At 36.9% G+C, this 16,249-nt stretch overlaps 1 protein-coding gene and 1 non-coding gene across 13 annotated transcripts in view; both read right to left on the bottom strand.

The window, feature by feature from the left end:
- The window catches only part of Fmnl2 (formin like 2), a 293,575-nt gene that overhangs the window by 66,694 nt on the left and 210,632 nt on the right, over window positions 1-16,249 (bottom strand). For 6 of the 12 annotated variants that reach the window (XM_047547433.1, XM_047547432.1, XM_047547435.1 and 3 more), the window contains exon 7: window positions 14,675-14,794. The exons of the other annotated variants lie outside the window; for them this stretch is intronic. In XM_047547433.1, the coding sequence (XP_047403389.1) occupies window positions 14,675-14,794 (120 nt within the window). The remainder of the gene's footprint in view (window positions 1-14,674; window positions 14,795-16,249) is intronic. 12 annotated transcript variants of the gene reach the window in all.
- LOC124981517 (small nucleolar RNA SNORA73 family) lies at window positions 12,918-13,121 on the bottom strand. The gene has a single exon (XR_007108030.1). It is a non-coding gene; the product is annotated as a small nucleolar RNA SNORA73 family (small nucleolar RNA).

Below are 16,249 nucleotides of genomic sequence, written 5' to 3'. Positions count from 1 at the left end.
CTCACAAGCACAAGGCCCTGGGTTCGATCCCCAGCACCGCAAAAAAAAAAAAAAAAAAAAAAAAGTTTGTCTAATATGGTTTGGCTGAAGAGAAATTTCATTTTCTATTCAAAGATTACCAAATAGGATAATTTTTTCAAATAAGCTTGCTGGTGAACCAAATAAATTTTTGATAAGCACTTTAATAAGTCACTTGTCTCAGTAAACCTGAGTGGGTAAAATGTAGTTTGCTCACACTAGTTTTAAGAAGGTAGATCTATTCAAGGACTTTCTGCTTTATTCATAGTTGGAAATAAAATCTCAGCAATGGAAGTTGGCCTCACTCAGTTCTGAATGCAAAAGCAAAGAAATCAAGATTAAGCAAACTAGTTTGGGTTTTGGTGTTAGTAAGCCCAGTTTCAACATCTAAAATACAACTTTAAAATGTGTCAGTCATCCATAACGCAGCATGATTGTTGACACACATCTTGATGTCTCACAGACAGTGGCAAAACTTCAAAAGTGTCCATGCAGCCACTCTATGCTAAGCTTATATAAGGCTCTCAGATCCTTCCTCTTCCCCTACCTTTAGTTATTTTAGTCTCAGTTTTACATTTCTTTAATGGAATCACCTATTATGTACATGGTAGTTTATCAGAGGGATAGTTTTCATTTTTAATTAAGAGCAACAGTCTCTAACCTAAAATGAACTCACCCAAAATTTAAAAAAGAAAAGGGAATTTCAGTGGAATCATTTCCCTTTGCTAAATTATATTTATGGGCAGTGACAATTATAGAAGATATACAGATCAAAGTAACTACTCTGACTCGCTTCCAAAAAAATTTACTTTTAATTAAAGTAAAGCACCCCTACACATTTCATTGGGTTTCCTCAAATGTGTAAAGTAATACAGTGCATTCATTTCCTTATTGAGCATTTTTTTTTGGGGGGGGGAGGGTAGAAGGTTATAGGGGATTGAATTCAAGGGCACTCAACCACTGAGTCACATCCCCAATCGTATTTGTGTTTTACTTAGAGACAAGGTCTCACTGAATTGCTTAGTGCCTTGCTTTTGCTGAGGCTGGCTTTGAACTCCTGATCCTCCTGCCTTAGCCTCCCAAGCCACTGGGATTATAAGCATGCGCCACCATGCCCACCATTTGAGTCAATTCCTTTATTTATTTTATATATTTTTCAGTTGAAGATGTACACAATACCTTTATTTATTTTTTAATGTGGTGTTGAGGATCAAACCCAGTACTTCACATGTGCTAGCCAAGCACTCTACCACTGAGTCACAACCCTCAGCCCCATTGAGCCAATTCTTGATGTATGCTGTACCAAGTCTATAAGATGCCACAATCTTTGCCATTATTTTTCACAATGCAGAAACCAACAAAAAACAATTAAAATAATGTACTACAAACCACATTATTTATGGAAAAGACTTCCATATGTTGTATTTTGTGGGTAAACTCAAATATATTTCTCTGGGTCAAAACTTAAAATATATTTATCATGCAGATTTATTCATATTTAAAGAATTTAGAAAATATACAATATACAAGACATCAATAAAAACAATGAACATTTATTAATGATATTTAATGCTCAAAAATGATACTGCTAAACTTTTTCTAAAATGAATGCTTGATTTAAAAATTATTTTCTCTAATTTTTCAATTATGGTAAAATAGAATAGGAATAACAAGCAATATCTAAACTTGTGTGTTTAAAAATCACAGCATTACAAGTTTTTAAAACCCAAAGCCACAGCCAATAACAACAGGATCATAGTACTGACATCCAAGCAAGATCCCTATCATTAACTCTAAACCTTTTCTCATACAAATAAGTAAACTGAAGCTCATAGAAGTTTCCTCAAATGTTATAAAGTAACACAGCACATTCGTTTCTTTGTTGAGCAACATGAAAAATGAGAGTTGAGGCTAGACTCCAGTCAAGTCTCCCCACTAGGAGTCAGGGCAATCACTTTCTACAAACTGCTTCTCATCAACTTGACTCATCAACAATCTGCTGGGTTATCACATTGAAAAGCTACCACCTTCAGCCATCTGTGTAGGACAGCTTCTTCCCTAACATTCCTAACCAGTTATCCTGACAGCATTTTCTGCTTCAGCCCTATATAGATATAATTCCCTGACATGCCGAATTATTGTACCACAAAGGATTAAGACTTATTTGATCTGATTATCATAAACAGATCTGATCATCTCCTGAAGAATACAGTGGCTGATCAACCCACTTGGTAAGCAAGGTTTTCTTTTCAAATCTTCATTTCATCTATCACTGATCAGGAAAGGAAGGATGTATTCTACATTTCTGAATTCTTATAAAAGAATTTCCCGTATGCCTTTACGCCATGTACAAACAGAGAAACAACATGTATCCCATTTGTTTACAATAAAAAAAAAAAAAGAAGTGGGAAAAAAAAAAAGAATTTCCCCATTAAATAAAAGCATCCTGGAAAATGTCATAATTCTTTATCTTTAAAAATACAAAGTATTTTCTAGGAATGCAATTTAGGATCACCTAAATAGATAAGGCTAGATTTCAGACTGCCATGAATTAGCATATACATTAATTTTTCTTCAGCACATACATCTTATGGAATTTGACAATCTTTATAATTAGATATTTAGCTTATGTGCTTTACCACCTGAGTAAAATATTTGGGGGGGGGGCAATTTTAAATTTAATTCCAATGCATGATGTTGATACCATTTAATCAACATTTACCTATGGAGATAGTTTCAACAGATCCCTCAAGTCACTAACAATTTACTGGTCACTTTACTACTTTATCACTACAAAGACAATTGGACAAGGTGAGCAATCTAAAGGAAATGGGCTCTGGTTACCTCCACCAGCCACAGAAAGTCAACCCAAATTTCTTGTTTAAGCCTCTAAGTTGGTTTTATTAAACACCTACTGTTTATCCTAAACTCTGCTAAGTGCCAAAGAAAAGTGAAAGACAAGGATATTGCTTCTGTCCTCAAGGGCCTGTCATGGAGTTTAGGGAAGAACACAGCTAGCCACAGTATTGAGATATGCTCTGTCCACACTCCAGCCCCAGCCTGCCCATTTCATTGCATTGAGAAAGTGACACATTGATAATGTATAAAATGAATCCAATAACAAACCTTACATACACACCTACACAAGATAATATAGTCACATCTTTTCAAGTGAGAACACAGTTTGCAAAGTATTGTCCTTAAAATCATCATATAGTCAACATTTCTTAATCAAGACAGGTTTGACTATATTAATAAAGACCTACTCTTGGCAAATGTATTTAGGCATATAAAAGTTGTTTTTAAATGAAGCTGTCACTCAACAATTAAATATAAAAGAATGGATAAACTGAGAAATAAGTATCATAAAGTTGACATGAAAATGGGTATAATTAAACACAAAATATTACCAGTGTAGATTTAAAATATCCTTGTCTTATTCGATGGTAAAATTATAAGATACTTTCATTTGTTTTTTGTCTATATTTTTAAACACTTAAAATAAATGTACATTACTTTTTCAATATTACTCATCCTTAAATAAGACTGAAATTATGGCATCTGCTGGTAAATGGATGGAGCTGGAGAATGTCATGCTAAGCGAACTAAGACAAACCAAAAAAACAAAAAAGCCCAATGTTTTCTCTGATATGCGGATGCTAATTCACAATGTGGGGGACTAGGGAAGAACAGAATTACTTTAGATTAGGTAGAGGAGATTGAAGAGAGGGAAGGGGGTGTAGAGATAGGGGGGATAGGAAGGATAGTAGAAAAAAATCAGACATTATTACCCTGTATACATATATAAGTATACAACCGGTGGGATTCTACATCATGTATAACCAGAAGAATGAGAAATTATACTTCATTACATACAATGTATCGAAGTGCATTCTACTATCATGTATAACTAATTTTAAACAAATTTTTAAATTTTTTTAAAAAAGGAAAACAAACAGTACATTGAAAAACTCTTTTAAGTAGGGCATGGTGGCACACGCCTGTAATCCCAGCAACTCAGGAGGCTGAGGCAGGAGGAACATGAGTTCAAAGTCAGCCTCAGCAACTTAGCAAGGCACTAAGCAACTCAGCGAGACCGTATCTCTAATAAAATACAAAAAAGGGTTGGGGATGTGGCTCGGTGGTAAAGAGCCCCTGGGTTCAATTCCTGGTACCAAAAGAGAAAGAATGAAAGAAAGAAAAACTCTTTTAGAGGGTCTAGGTTAAATCTACTTTTAGATGGACAGCTAACAAGCTACCACAATCACAATGTCATTCTCACCCCAAGCACCCTAAAGGGTGGCTTCTAGAGGACTCTAGGTAGGAAGGTGGTCCCAATAAACCCTCATCTGAGCAAATTTTCAGATTTCTATGAAGAGACTAAAACCCATAATAACACATATGACAAAAGAATCAAGTATCATTAGAAAATTTCAGCTCTGAAAATCTTTTTCCCTGCATTGCAAATGTCTGCCAGGATGTAGATAGGCTGAACACAGTCAATTAACAGTTTTCAAAGAAAAAGGATGAGGGTAACTGACTAGGGCCACATAACTACCAAGTGTGAGTCACACTGATTCACTTAGGCAGGGCTAAAATATCATAGCAGTTATCTGTGACCAATTAAACATTCCAACAGTTCAAAAGAAACCAACAGCCAAGTAATATATACAAAGTACTATTTTGTAATCTAATACATATGATTCAACACACTATCTCTGAAAGGACAGATAAGGTGGCCTGCATCCGGTCCTATGTCACAGCCCTTGAGGCTAAACTATTAGTCTTCACCTTTCACAAGCAGTGATCATCCCAGTGGAGATTATGGGGATTAAGTGGGTGACTCAGTGGGAGATATGGAGGCTCTGTGGTAAACTAATACCTTTTGTATGTGTTCAGCTACTTAATTACCAAAAGTGAAACTGATTAGTATATTTTCTTCTGAAGCTACTGTGAATCTTCATTTAAAACAGAGACTATCTGAACGGAATCAAATTGGAGATTATCCTTGCAATTCCTTGTGGTTCATTTATAAAAGGCCCCAGTGAGAAGCATCAGTTTCTCCACAGTCTCCATGGATAATCAAGGCAAATAAGGTTTATTTAGCGCTCTCCTTTGTAATATGTCTTGCATGATCCCAGACTCCGTCAACTGCTAATGGTACTTGTTCCCTTCACTGAGATTTGAAATTGGTTCTGAGACAATACACTCCCCTAGGTCCTCTTTCTCTTCACCCATAGTTCTTAGATCTCACATACATCATAGTATAATGGAAGGGGAGGAGGAGACAGCAGAGGAGGAAGGGCAAAAAGTATAGAGAAAAGGAGGGGAAGGGAGAGGAGAAGAGTGAGAGAGGCTTTGAATGTGCTCCCACTCCATCAGTTCCCGGCCAGGCTGCAGGTTTCCACTATGAGGGCAGCTCCTGCCTTGCAATCCTACTGTGAACTGGAGGGAATATGGCAAGTCGAAATGCCATAAAGCCTGCTGTTCTCACTGAGATTCAGGGTTGTATTGTTTTGGATTTGGGGATTTTTGGGTTTTTTCCCTTGAATAAAGAGTCCCCAAATTGCCTCAAGACTTTACTTGATTTCTAGAGTTCTGAAAAAAATTATTCTGGTTCTGTTTTGTTTGTTTGTTTGTTTTTGTTTTTTGCCCATTTCCTCTTCATTTTTATGGATTAGAACATTTTCAAAGGCCCTTCATCAACCTTTTCATGGCCATCCTAACAGACATGTAGAGATCACGTGCTGTCTACCTGCTCATTCTGAAGTGTAACAATGCTTTCGAGTTGATGGGAAAAGGTGGAAGAGGTACAACTAGGAACAACTAGGTCTCTGGTGACTTGGAAGGGGTTCCCTGAGATGTGAGGATAGGTGAGAACTCCAAAGGGAATGTGATACTAATGGAGGGATTGTCAGAATCCTTGGACCACTAAGGCTGATTATCTTAGTCATTCTGAGAGCCTTTCTTCTCCTAGGTTGGCAAGCAGAATTTTAGGGGTCCAGATGCCTGTATACAAAAGAGGGATTTTTCCAGAAGTAGAAAAGAGCCCTGATTTAATTTTTGGAGGTCCTCCCATATTTAGAAAAATTAATAGGAAAGAGATAGGAAGGGATATTTCTATGAGAAAACTAACAGCATCAAAATTCTCAGGCTTTCTTCAGTATCAACTTCAAGAATTGTCCGATATCTTCCCAAGCACTAAGCTAAAACCATACATGTTAACCCGGCATTCAAAGATGAGCTCGTATCTTGGAAGAACTGCCATTTAGAATTCACAAAGACTTTTGAATATGGAAACGTTGTAAAACTGATTGAAGAAGAAAACCAAAGTGAAACTGCTCTAATCACTTAGTTTTGAACATTTTGGCATGCACATACATATAACTACTTCACACACAGTAGTTAATTGTATGTGAAGTAATAATTAATGAAAACGTGATGTCAGTGCAAATGAGTAGGCATAAGACAAAGCAATTTTTGTAAATATCTCTTATAGAGCCCATACAGAATATTTCCCATTTAATACTATGGTGGTATCTGCCACCTGCCCCACGTACTTCAGGGTTGACAATAAATCTGCCAGAAGCACATAGTGGCAGCAGCACGTGCTGCAAGGAAGGAAGGTACTTCTGCTTTGAGAGGGATGGGAATATGGCAAGTCGAAATGCCATAAAGCCTGCTGTTCTCATTGAGATTCAGGGTTTTATTGTTTGGGATTTTTGGGTTGAGCTCCCACCAAGCAAGCAAAACCTAAATTTTTGACTCAAGAAGGCCAAAAGAAGTCCAGACAAGTCAAGAAAACCCAGAGACACAGCTCTTTTGAATTTGCTTAAATCTATCAATGGAAAATAATAACTGATTTAAGGAATCAAGAAAATGGTTTATTCTGAGTCAACACAAATGACCATGCCTCAGGAACACAATCTCAAGTTAACAATATGAGCTCCTAAAGGACATGGTTCTCTCATGAAGAGGCTACAGAAGACTTTCATATGTCAAAAAGAGTAGGCAGGGTCATCAGGTAAATAAACCACACAACAGTGGGAAAATCTTACACAAGATTCACATGTTGCTCTCAATACAACAGGGAACATTCCTACAGGATTCAGATGCCAGTTCATCTTATGACCAGCCTTAAGGTTGGGAGAGGTGAAGACTCTGTCAAGCTTAGCATACTATCCAGTAGTCACAAAAATGCTAGGTCAGACACAGAGGCTGATAAATGGCTTTCAAAAAGGGCCAAAAATAGACCAATTCAACTTTGTCTTTTCAATCTACTCCATCTCTTCACAAGATCTGGATGTTCCAATCAGCAAAATTCAAACAACCTGGAAACACAATACAAAAGCAGCCTCTATGGAGTGTTTGAGCTCACAGCTAGGAATTAGATACACAGAAATGTCTCTTGCCACATACAGGCTCATAGCCTGAATTACACATATGCTTGTTAAATTTCTGGTTAGATCTCACTCCAGTCAGAATGGCAATTATCAAGAATACAAGCAATAAATAATAAGTGTTGGTGAGGATATGGGGAAAAAAATTCACTCATACATTGCTGGTGGGACTGCAGATTGGTGCAACCACTATGAAAAGCAGTGGGGAGATTCCTTACAAAACTTGAAATGGAACCACCATTTGACCCAGCTATCCCACTCCTCAGTTTATACCCAAAGGACTTAAAATCAGCATACTATAGTGACACAGCCACCTCAGTGTTTACAGGAGCTCAATTCGCAATAGCTAAACTATGGAACCAACCTAGATGCCCTTCAACAGATGAGTGGATAAATAAACAGTAACAGTGGTACATACACACAATGGAATATTACTCAGCTTTAAAGAAGAATGAAATTAAGGCATTTGCAGGTAAATGGATAGAACTAGAGAATATCATGCTAAGTGAAATAGGTCAATCCCAAAAGAACCAAAGTTCAAATGTCTTCTCTGATAAGCAGATGCTGATTCATAGTGGGGGATGGGTAGGGTTTTAATGAAGGAACTTTGGATTACGCAGAAGGAAGTGAGGGGAGGGGTGGGGTGGTGGGGATAGGAAAAATAATTTTTAAAAATAAATGAATAAATCTTAAAAAAAAAAAAAAAAATTTGGTTACAACCATGTCTTGTTGTCCTTAAACCTCTACCAATCAAAATACAGTCCAACAAAGTTATAGTAATTTTCAGCTGCTCCCTCATATTTAGGAATATAAAGAACACTGATGATAAACACAAGCCAAAGTGATAAATAGTGCACATATGATAATCTAGGAGCACGGCAGAAAGAACTTCTGAGCAAAAAGCTAGGTAAGAAACACTGGTTTTGTTCAGAGATCTATGTCTATAAAGCCCCAAGCACTTAGTAAACACTAAAAAATGGAAGCCATTCTTCACCAATAGATGACCTAAGTCTGATTATCCATCTACTGCCTCAGAAACACCACGTTTTTGTAGGCAGTTAGGCAGGTTCTAGTATGGAGTTATGTACACATCTGTCTCTCCCTCTGTACTTCTACTGTCCAAAGACTACATATTACTGCAGAACCTTGAATAAATGTTTCCTGAACTCACCTAATCATGCTCTCCCAGAGTTTGGCAAAAAAAAAAAAAAAGTTTTCAAAAGCCTTCTACAGAACTTACATGCCAACATTTGTGAGAGTCATATTATCTAATGTCATAATGTGAGAGTCATTATGAAATGGTAAATGAGCCCCCCTTGCAAAAGTATTTTCAGTCTTTCAAACTATTCAGATAATTAACTAATTTCTACCTATAAATATAGCAATTAGAACTCCCTTGGAAGCTGATGTAAGAGTTCAATCCAACTGGAAGGAACACCAATGGGGCATGTCACATAATTTGGCAGAACTGAAATAGTCATTTATGGTTCCAAGGTCTGGGCTAACGGTACTTTCACCAAGATTTGAGGTTTTAGGTTTCCCCTCGCTTACCCTTCAGACATGACATCACTTGGGCATATTTTTTCTGTCAATTAAACTCATAAAATATATGATGCTTAAAAATGAGCCAAGTATTTTTCTGACTGTCCTTATAGCCAAAAGAAACACAGTTGAAAAAGTTCGATCCGAAGAGTTCAAAGTGGGGGTGGAGAGAAACAGAATGAGACAGGTAAAGAGGGAAGAGGGGAGAAACACAATTTTAATAAACTTTTGTTTCAAGTATGAAAATTTTCTGTTTATCTAGATTTCCCACTAGAGAACCAGATAACTGCTAGAATACTCTGTAAACAAAGGTCTCAAAGGTACATGCTTTTTAAAAATGGATTAGGTGAAAGAACAGGCTGCCAAGTCATCATGTGAAGGAAGAGTCACTATTAATCTGAATTTTCTGATTCTTCCCCTTTGACAAATACCTTTATAAAGGTGTTTACTGCTGGGTAACTAATTAAGCATGATCTATCCCTGTACAAAAATTGTCCAAGGAATCAATCCTATGACCTTGAAATTAAAATATTTCCATGTTCATCCTAAATTATTTCCTCTTTTCATAAACTTTCTAAATCATTGCCAGTAAGCAACAATGACAATTTTACAGCCTGGTCTTCCAATTATTACATCTACTGGCTCCACACTACTCCCAGTCAGACTCGTCCATACATTGTTTACTAAAGGAACCATTCACATTCAGTCTTCCCACCCAACCAGTGCTCTCAGCACTTTCCCAATCACTCTCCAAGTCTTACTTCTCTTTTCACATCCACACCCGTCTCATCAATCTCTCCACAGGATTCACTGTTCACCCAACCTCTAAATTTCTACATCATTAGCGGGGCATATTATATATGATATTTAACATTTAGTATATACTTTTTCTCAAATTGCAGATAAAGAGAAAAAAGTCAGAAGACCTCGTTTATAAATTCTGGCTATTGAACTTATCAGCAATTCACACCTTCTCAGAGTTCCAAATTCCTCAACTGTAAACTGGGTCTAAAACTCTTGACTAACTCCCAAAAATTTCATGAAGATATAATGATGTAATATGAAAAAGTCCCTTACATGCCACCAAACAATAAAAAATATATGATTCAGCATATCTTTCTGTATCCCTAGACTTAGAAAAGTACCCTTCACATATTAAGTACATAGTCAATCTTGTCCATGAACATACTAGAACACAGATGTAGGAATCTGCTCAATCAACTTCAGTGTTTTTCTTGATCCTGTGTAGTATAACATTTATTGAACACTATTGTGCCAGGCTCTTTACAGAAATTATAAGTTTAATCTCACAACATGTGAGGCAGGTCCTAGGACCCATCATGTCCACAATCTAAGGATCATAAGACACATTTCCATCAATCCATTGAACAGGTAACCTGCTTTTCCATTTCCATAGTCTCTCAATGAATTTTTGATTGGAAAAAGACTGAAAATATGGAACTAGTGAAGTCAAGCTTCCTCACAGTGGGAAATGTTTCACAAATTCACCAATATTGTGCACACAGAAGCTAAATAATTAAATTATCACCATTTTTGCTAGTAGGGTCAATAAAACAAGTTCCCAACTGAAAACTGGAATGTATTCCCCACACCCGTACTAGATATTGCATCCAGGGATGCTCTACCAATGAGCCACATCTCCAACCACATGCCCCTCCACCCCCCTTTTTTTTTTTTTTTTTTTTTTTTGAGACAAAGTCTCACTAAGTTGCCTAGCCTGACCTCAAACTTGTGATCCTCCTACCTCAAGTCTCCAAAGTTGCTGGGATTATAGGTATGCACTACTGCACTCAACTGGAATATACCTTTTAACCCAAGTAAACAGCTTCAAATAAACAAAAAATACAAAACTCTAAAACTCAACTATAAAACATTCTGATTGTTTCTGATCGCAAATGTACTATAAAGAAAAATGGAAAGTTTCTAGTCAGATTATTTTTGGAAAATCTGCCAAACTTAGAAAGATTTCATTTTTTTTCTTATTTTTCAGCATGCACAGTCATTTTTAATTATAACTATTTGTGCGTATTAGTTTTATAACATGCGCTCTTTGTAGCATTTCATTCATGCATATAACATACCTTGATCCTATCCACCCACCCCATTACCCTCTCTTACTCTCCTGCCCACTCCCTCTCCTGACAGTCCTCCCTTCTACTTTCATGAGGTCTTTTTGTTTTTTCTCCTAGAGTCCACATGTGAGAAAGCATGTGATACTTGTATTTTTGAGTCTGCCTTATTTCACTTAGCATGAAGATCTCTATAGAAAGACTTCATTTTTTTAGATGATTGCTGCAATTTCCACCATCTCAAATCTTCAAATCTACAACTTATCAGTTTAAGGATCATCTCCAACCTTTCTTCCCCCTCAGAAATAACATTCAGATGTTTCCTATAATGACAATCTCCTTGCTATTCCTTATTTTTCTACTCTATTACAGTATTTTTTCTTCTTTCAAATTAGGTGCTGAGAATGTTACCTCACTGACAGTTATTGGGTGACAGGAAATTCAAACCTTGAGAATAATATTTTTAAAGTATTTTTCATTACACCTTTTTCCCCTTTTAAGTCAAATTCTTCAATAAATATCCTTCCAGACAAAAAATTTTAAATAAAGGGAGACAAGAAGAAACACATACAAAATAAAACATAGGTGACAACTCTTAATGATGAAGACCACAAAATCAGAGTAAATTCTATGTGATTTAGGGGCAGAGAGAAGAGGACAGGGAAGGAGATGATGATCATCTCAAAACTCATATTCTTAACTTATGTAAATTGGAAAAAGGACAAAACTGAGTTCAACCTCCTGGTTGTAGTAAATCATGATAAAAAGTGCTTCAACTTTGAGTTTTTAACTATATAATTCCAAAATCTTTTTTATGTGCTACTATAATAGTTGACATTAAGAGTTTAGGTAATATTTTCCTCAAAGATTAAAACAAAATAAAATGCTTCTTACTGAAATAAAACTTGGAAGAGCTTCAAAGAGATTAATTCTTCTAAAATAACTTTTTATAAAGCAAACTTGTTAAGAGTTGGTATTCTCATATTCTTTAATAGGATAACTGTACAGAAATCATGAAAATACTCCGGGGTGAAGGAAAGTGTCAATTGCAATAAAGGTCAATAAACCATATGTGCCATTAGCCTAAACATGGAGACAGATTTTCAGGAAGCAGGTAACACCCTGGAGAAAACACCTAGGAGTTAGGCCTCATTAACAAAAAGAGAACTTAACCTAAGCAACACCCGAGGTTCCTTCCAGTTTCTAATTTTTCTATCTGTATTAGTATTTCTATTTCTCTTCTAATCAATTATATGCAAAACTTTCTTCTTTGCTTTACCTCTTTGACCACCACATCAGTTTTTGAATATTGTCTTATTTGGCCTTTTCTGGACATTCTAAATTTCAGGGAGCCATTTACTCAGGTCCAAGCCTCAGTGACCTTGGCAATCTTTTCCTCTTACATTCAATGAAGTCACCAGACCCCATATGCCTGACTTTTTCCTATCTGATATATGTCAGAAACAAAAATGTAATTACACATAATCTCCTTCCGTAAAAAGTCACAATTTCATTTACTAACCTTTCTTTTTGATGTCTTCGCGTTTGCAAACAGGTAAAGCCAAAATTGTAGAAATGGAGAACTTTTTTCCTAGTCCTATCATCTATTTAGGAAATATTTCTCACATTTATGCAAGACTTTATTTTTGAATACTATAAAATATCCTAGCATACTAGTCAGGGTCTACACTAGTTCATATGACACCTGTGTGAACTAGCAAAAGACACAACTTCTACAAAGGGGTAGCCAAAGCTTCTCCTGCAGGGTACTATGGGCCCAGGACTTAGCAAGCAGAGGCCCCCTCCTGGGGAACAACCTATGCAAGAATATGTGGACACACTGATAAGCAAAGAGTATACACATATTTGTCTTTTCCTGTGCAGTTTGTCTCCTTAGTCATTGTTCACAAGAGTCTGACAAGTTGTACGGATATGTAGGTCCAGACTCAAGGCTCAGATTCTTCTCTAGTGTTGTGGAAAGGGACTGTATGTCACAGGGCAGAGCCTATGCTCCCCTAGGTCACCTGGACAGAGCCCAAGGAGAATGACTTCCTGGGAGTATCCACACATGAGCAAACAGGATATTTACTTTAGGGCAGAGGGTGTTCTTATGAATAAGCGAGCAGGATAGCATAGTGGGAGAACTGAAATCAGGCCTCCGTTATTCAAATTCTATCTCCTTCGCTTACTGTTTGATCCACTGGGGCTAACAGTAGCTACCTCCAAGAGGCCTAGAGAAAGAAATCACAGGGTGCTCTTACCAAAGTGCCTGGCACACAGTGGTCATTCAATAAAGTTTTCTCCTCAGTAAAAAATCATATTGACGACATCTATGTCTTTCTGCCATTTAAAAATATTTTAAATTTTCACGTGGGGGAGTTTAAGAAGAAATATCAGTCATGGTTAATGCCTGAAAGGCAATGTGAATTTGGGCTTCTTCACCCCAGTGGGAATGGTCAACCAGGATGACCTAGGCCTTTCCAGTTCTACAGTCTATGAACCCATTTCTCCATGTCATGTCCTTCCACCTCCATCACATCACACAGCTTGTCCCCAAAAGGGACAGGATCCTCCTTCTTTCCTAAACATGTCTCATCTCTGATAAAGGTTTTACTCATCTCATGCTCTTTTGCCTAACCTCCACCTGGAGCAGGCTTGCCTCACTTTGACCACCAACCCCAGCCATCATCAAAAGACCCAGTTTGTATCTGTCCCTTCTTCCAGGTCCTAAGTTAATACCCCACCCCACCCCTTATAAACTCAGAGCATTTACTCACTATGTCATTTCAAGTTTAATGGTATCCACCTTCATATTCTAAAAAATTAGAAGCTACTTTCTCTTACATCTGAAATAATACAGCCTTGGTCTTCATAGATTTATGGTGCACATATGTGTTAATTTAGCTAGGTCTATGGTCACATTTACAGAAATCTATCTTAACCAGGATCTGGAGACAGTACAAACTGGGTTTCTACTGCATCAATATCAACCTTTTCTTTTTAGTCAAGCTGTCAAATATATGATAACACAAAATTCAATAGGTGATACAACTCAAGGTGTGTGTTTAATAATCAATTCTAAATATCTGGAAGTTTGAATATAAGAAGGAGACCATGTGCTAACAGTTTATTCAAAAAACATATGCTTTAGAGCATTTTCCCTTTATTCTTTAATTAAACCTCACTTATGAAGTGTTTTAAATTTCCACTATGTATTATAAATTTAACCAATCCTTTTTGCAAACTGATATTGGATAAGATTACAGCACATATGTTATTGGCTGGGGATTAGGAAGAGAGGACTGAAATTTGTATTTGGATATAGAGACATTTACAGATTAAATGAAGTTACCGGAATAAATCATCTCTATAGAACATGAACATTCCTTAAAAAAAAAAATCCCATTAATAAAAATGCAATAGACCTTAAAGTTTCAAATTCTTAAAATGAGGAATCATAATATGATAACAGAATGTGTATCTCTACCAGGCAGTGGGCTTTATCCCAGGACAGTGCGCAGGGCTAAGCCATAGGTTATCATATTATAACATGGGGAGCAGTCATGGGAAACTGCCCCCATGCACTATCAGTTCTCTGGGGTGTCGCTTTCACCCATGACTTACGAGGTTTTCCGGTTTGAAGCCTCATCATCAGTGTAAAAACTGAAGCTGCTCCAGAGGCAACAGGGGGAGAAGCAGCTCTGGTGGCATTGGAACTGAAGATACTCAGGCAGAGAAACCAATCTGGCGGTGGTGTAAGAGATGAACAGAACCAGAGGATGAGGAGAGAGCAGGACAAGAAAGGACAAAGTAGAGAAGACAATCAGAAATGAGATGGCAGAATGAAAAAGGAGGAGGAAAAGAAAGTCAAAAGGTGAAGGCAGTGTGGGGAGCAGAGGACGAAAGGGAAGAGAGAAGGAGGAGGAAGAGAGAAAAAATGTAAACAATCTTTGGGTATATGAAAAGCAACATGCACCATGTACATCTATCTGACCTGCTGTTTCCGTAAGTCACAGACAATATCCAATGACCCTAGGCACAAATCCATGAACCACAAAAGATGAACTATCATGCACTGTTTAAAAAGAAACAAAAATCTAAGCTCCCAGTCAGTAAGTGGCAGGAAAACTACTGCCATGTTCACTTCCTGAGTTACTAGATATGATGAAACAGAGTTCAATGAAATTCAATGAATTTCCTTCCTGGACTTGTATCTATTGAAAGAAAACTGAAGAACATGATGTTGGTTTCTTAGATGATCATCTTCCAGCACACTTGCCAACCAGAAAAGTCATGTAGTTCTTGTATTTCTCCAGATAGAATTTCTACCATGTCTAGCTCCATACTTTGGGTCTATATTTCCAATTAAAAATGAATGGTAGCAGGATATACCTTGAGCAGCTCAGGCTGGGTTTTAATGTCCCTGTACCCAACCTTCCAGGTTCCAGGGTCACATCCCTACTTGGGCCTGGGACATTTCCTTTATTTTCCTGATTCTTGCATTCTACTGGAAATTATGTGTTCTTAAGGAAAAGTCTTCATAAAAATATTTTTAATGGCTTATTATTAATTAGAAAAATGAATCCTTGTTAGGGTGGGAGCTGGCCGGTATATGATACTTTCTAAGTAAGGAATGATAGAAAACCAAATTAAAATGTTCTTTGCAAATTAAACCCCTTACATATAATTACAGTTAAACTAGTGGTAAGAATTTCCATTTCATTACCAAGGTGCTTATGAAATTCTTTAGGCACAGTTGGCCTTTCTTTAATTTCCAAATCAGCCTGTATATTCTTCTGCCCACATTTGAAATTGATGCAGAATAGCAGGTTATACTGCCCTTGGCCCACTGCAAATACCAGGAGGTGAATTGAAACACTGCTCTTTAATAATTTTTTTAATCAATTCACATTAAACTTATTGGCATTTTTGGCATTTCTTAACAGGAAAATTTCGAATGGTTTATTGGAGCCATCAAGATCAAACGTCAAATCCTTCAGCAGAACTGAATTTCATTGTGGAGATTTTAACTTTCTATAATCAAAACCCAAGTCAAAAGGTCAAGTTAATTAAAAGGTAACCAAATATGAAAGGTATGTAAGTCTCATTATCATTGAGTGTAATATGACACTCAGATTCTACTAAAATGACCCAAAAATCACACTGATGTTAAATCCTTAGAGAATTAATGTCCCTTTG

This window comes from Sciurus carolinensis, chromosome 3 (assembly GCF_902686445.1).
Source record: "Sciurus carolinensis chromosome 3, mSciCar1.2, whole genome shotgun sequence".
Taxonomy (NCBI): domain Eukaryota; kingdom Metazoa; phylum Chordata; class Mammalia; order Rodentia; family Sciuridae; genus Sciurus; species Sciurus carolinensis.
The sequence above is the reverse complement of the archived record's forward strand: the minus strand, read 5'-3'. Positions and strand labels throughout refer to the sequence as shown.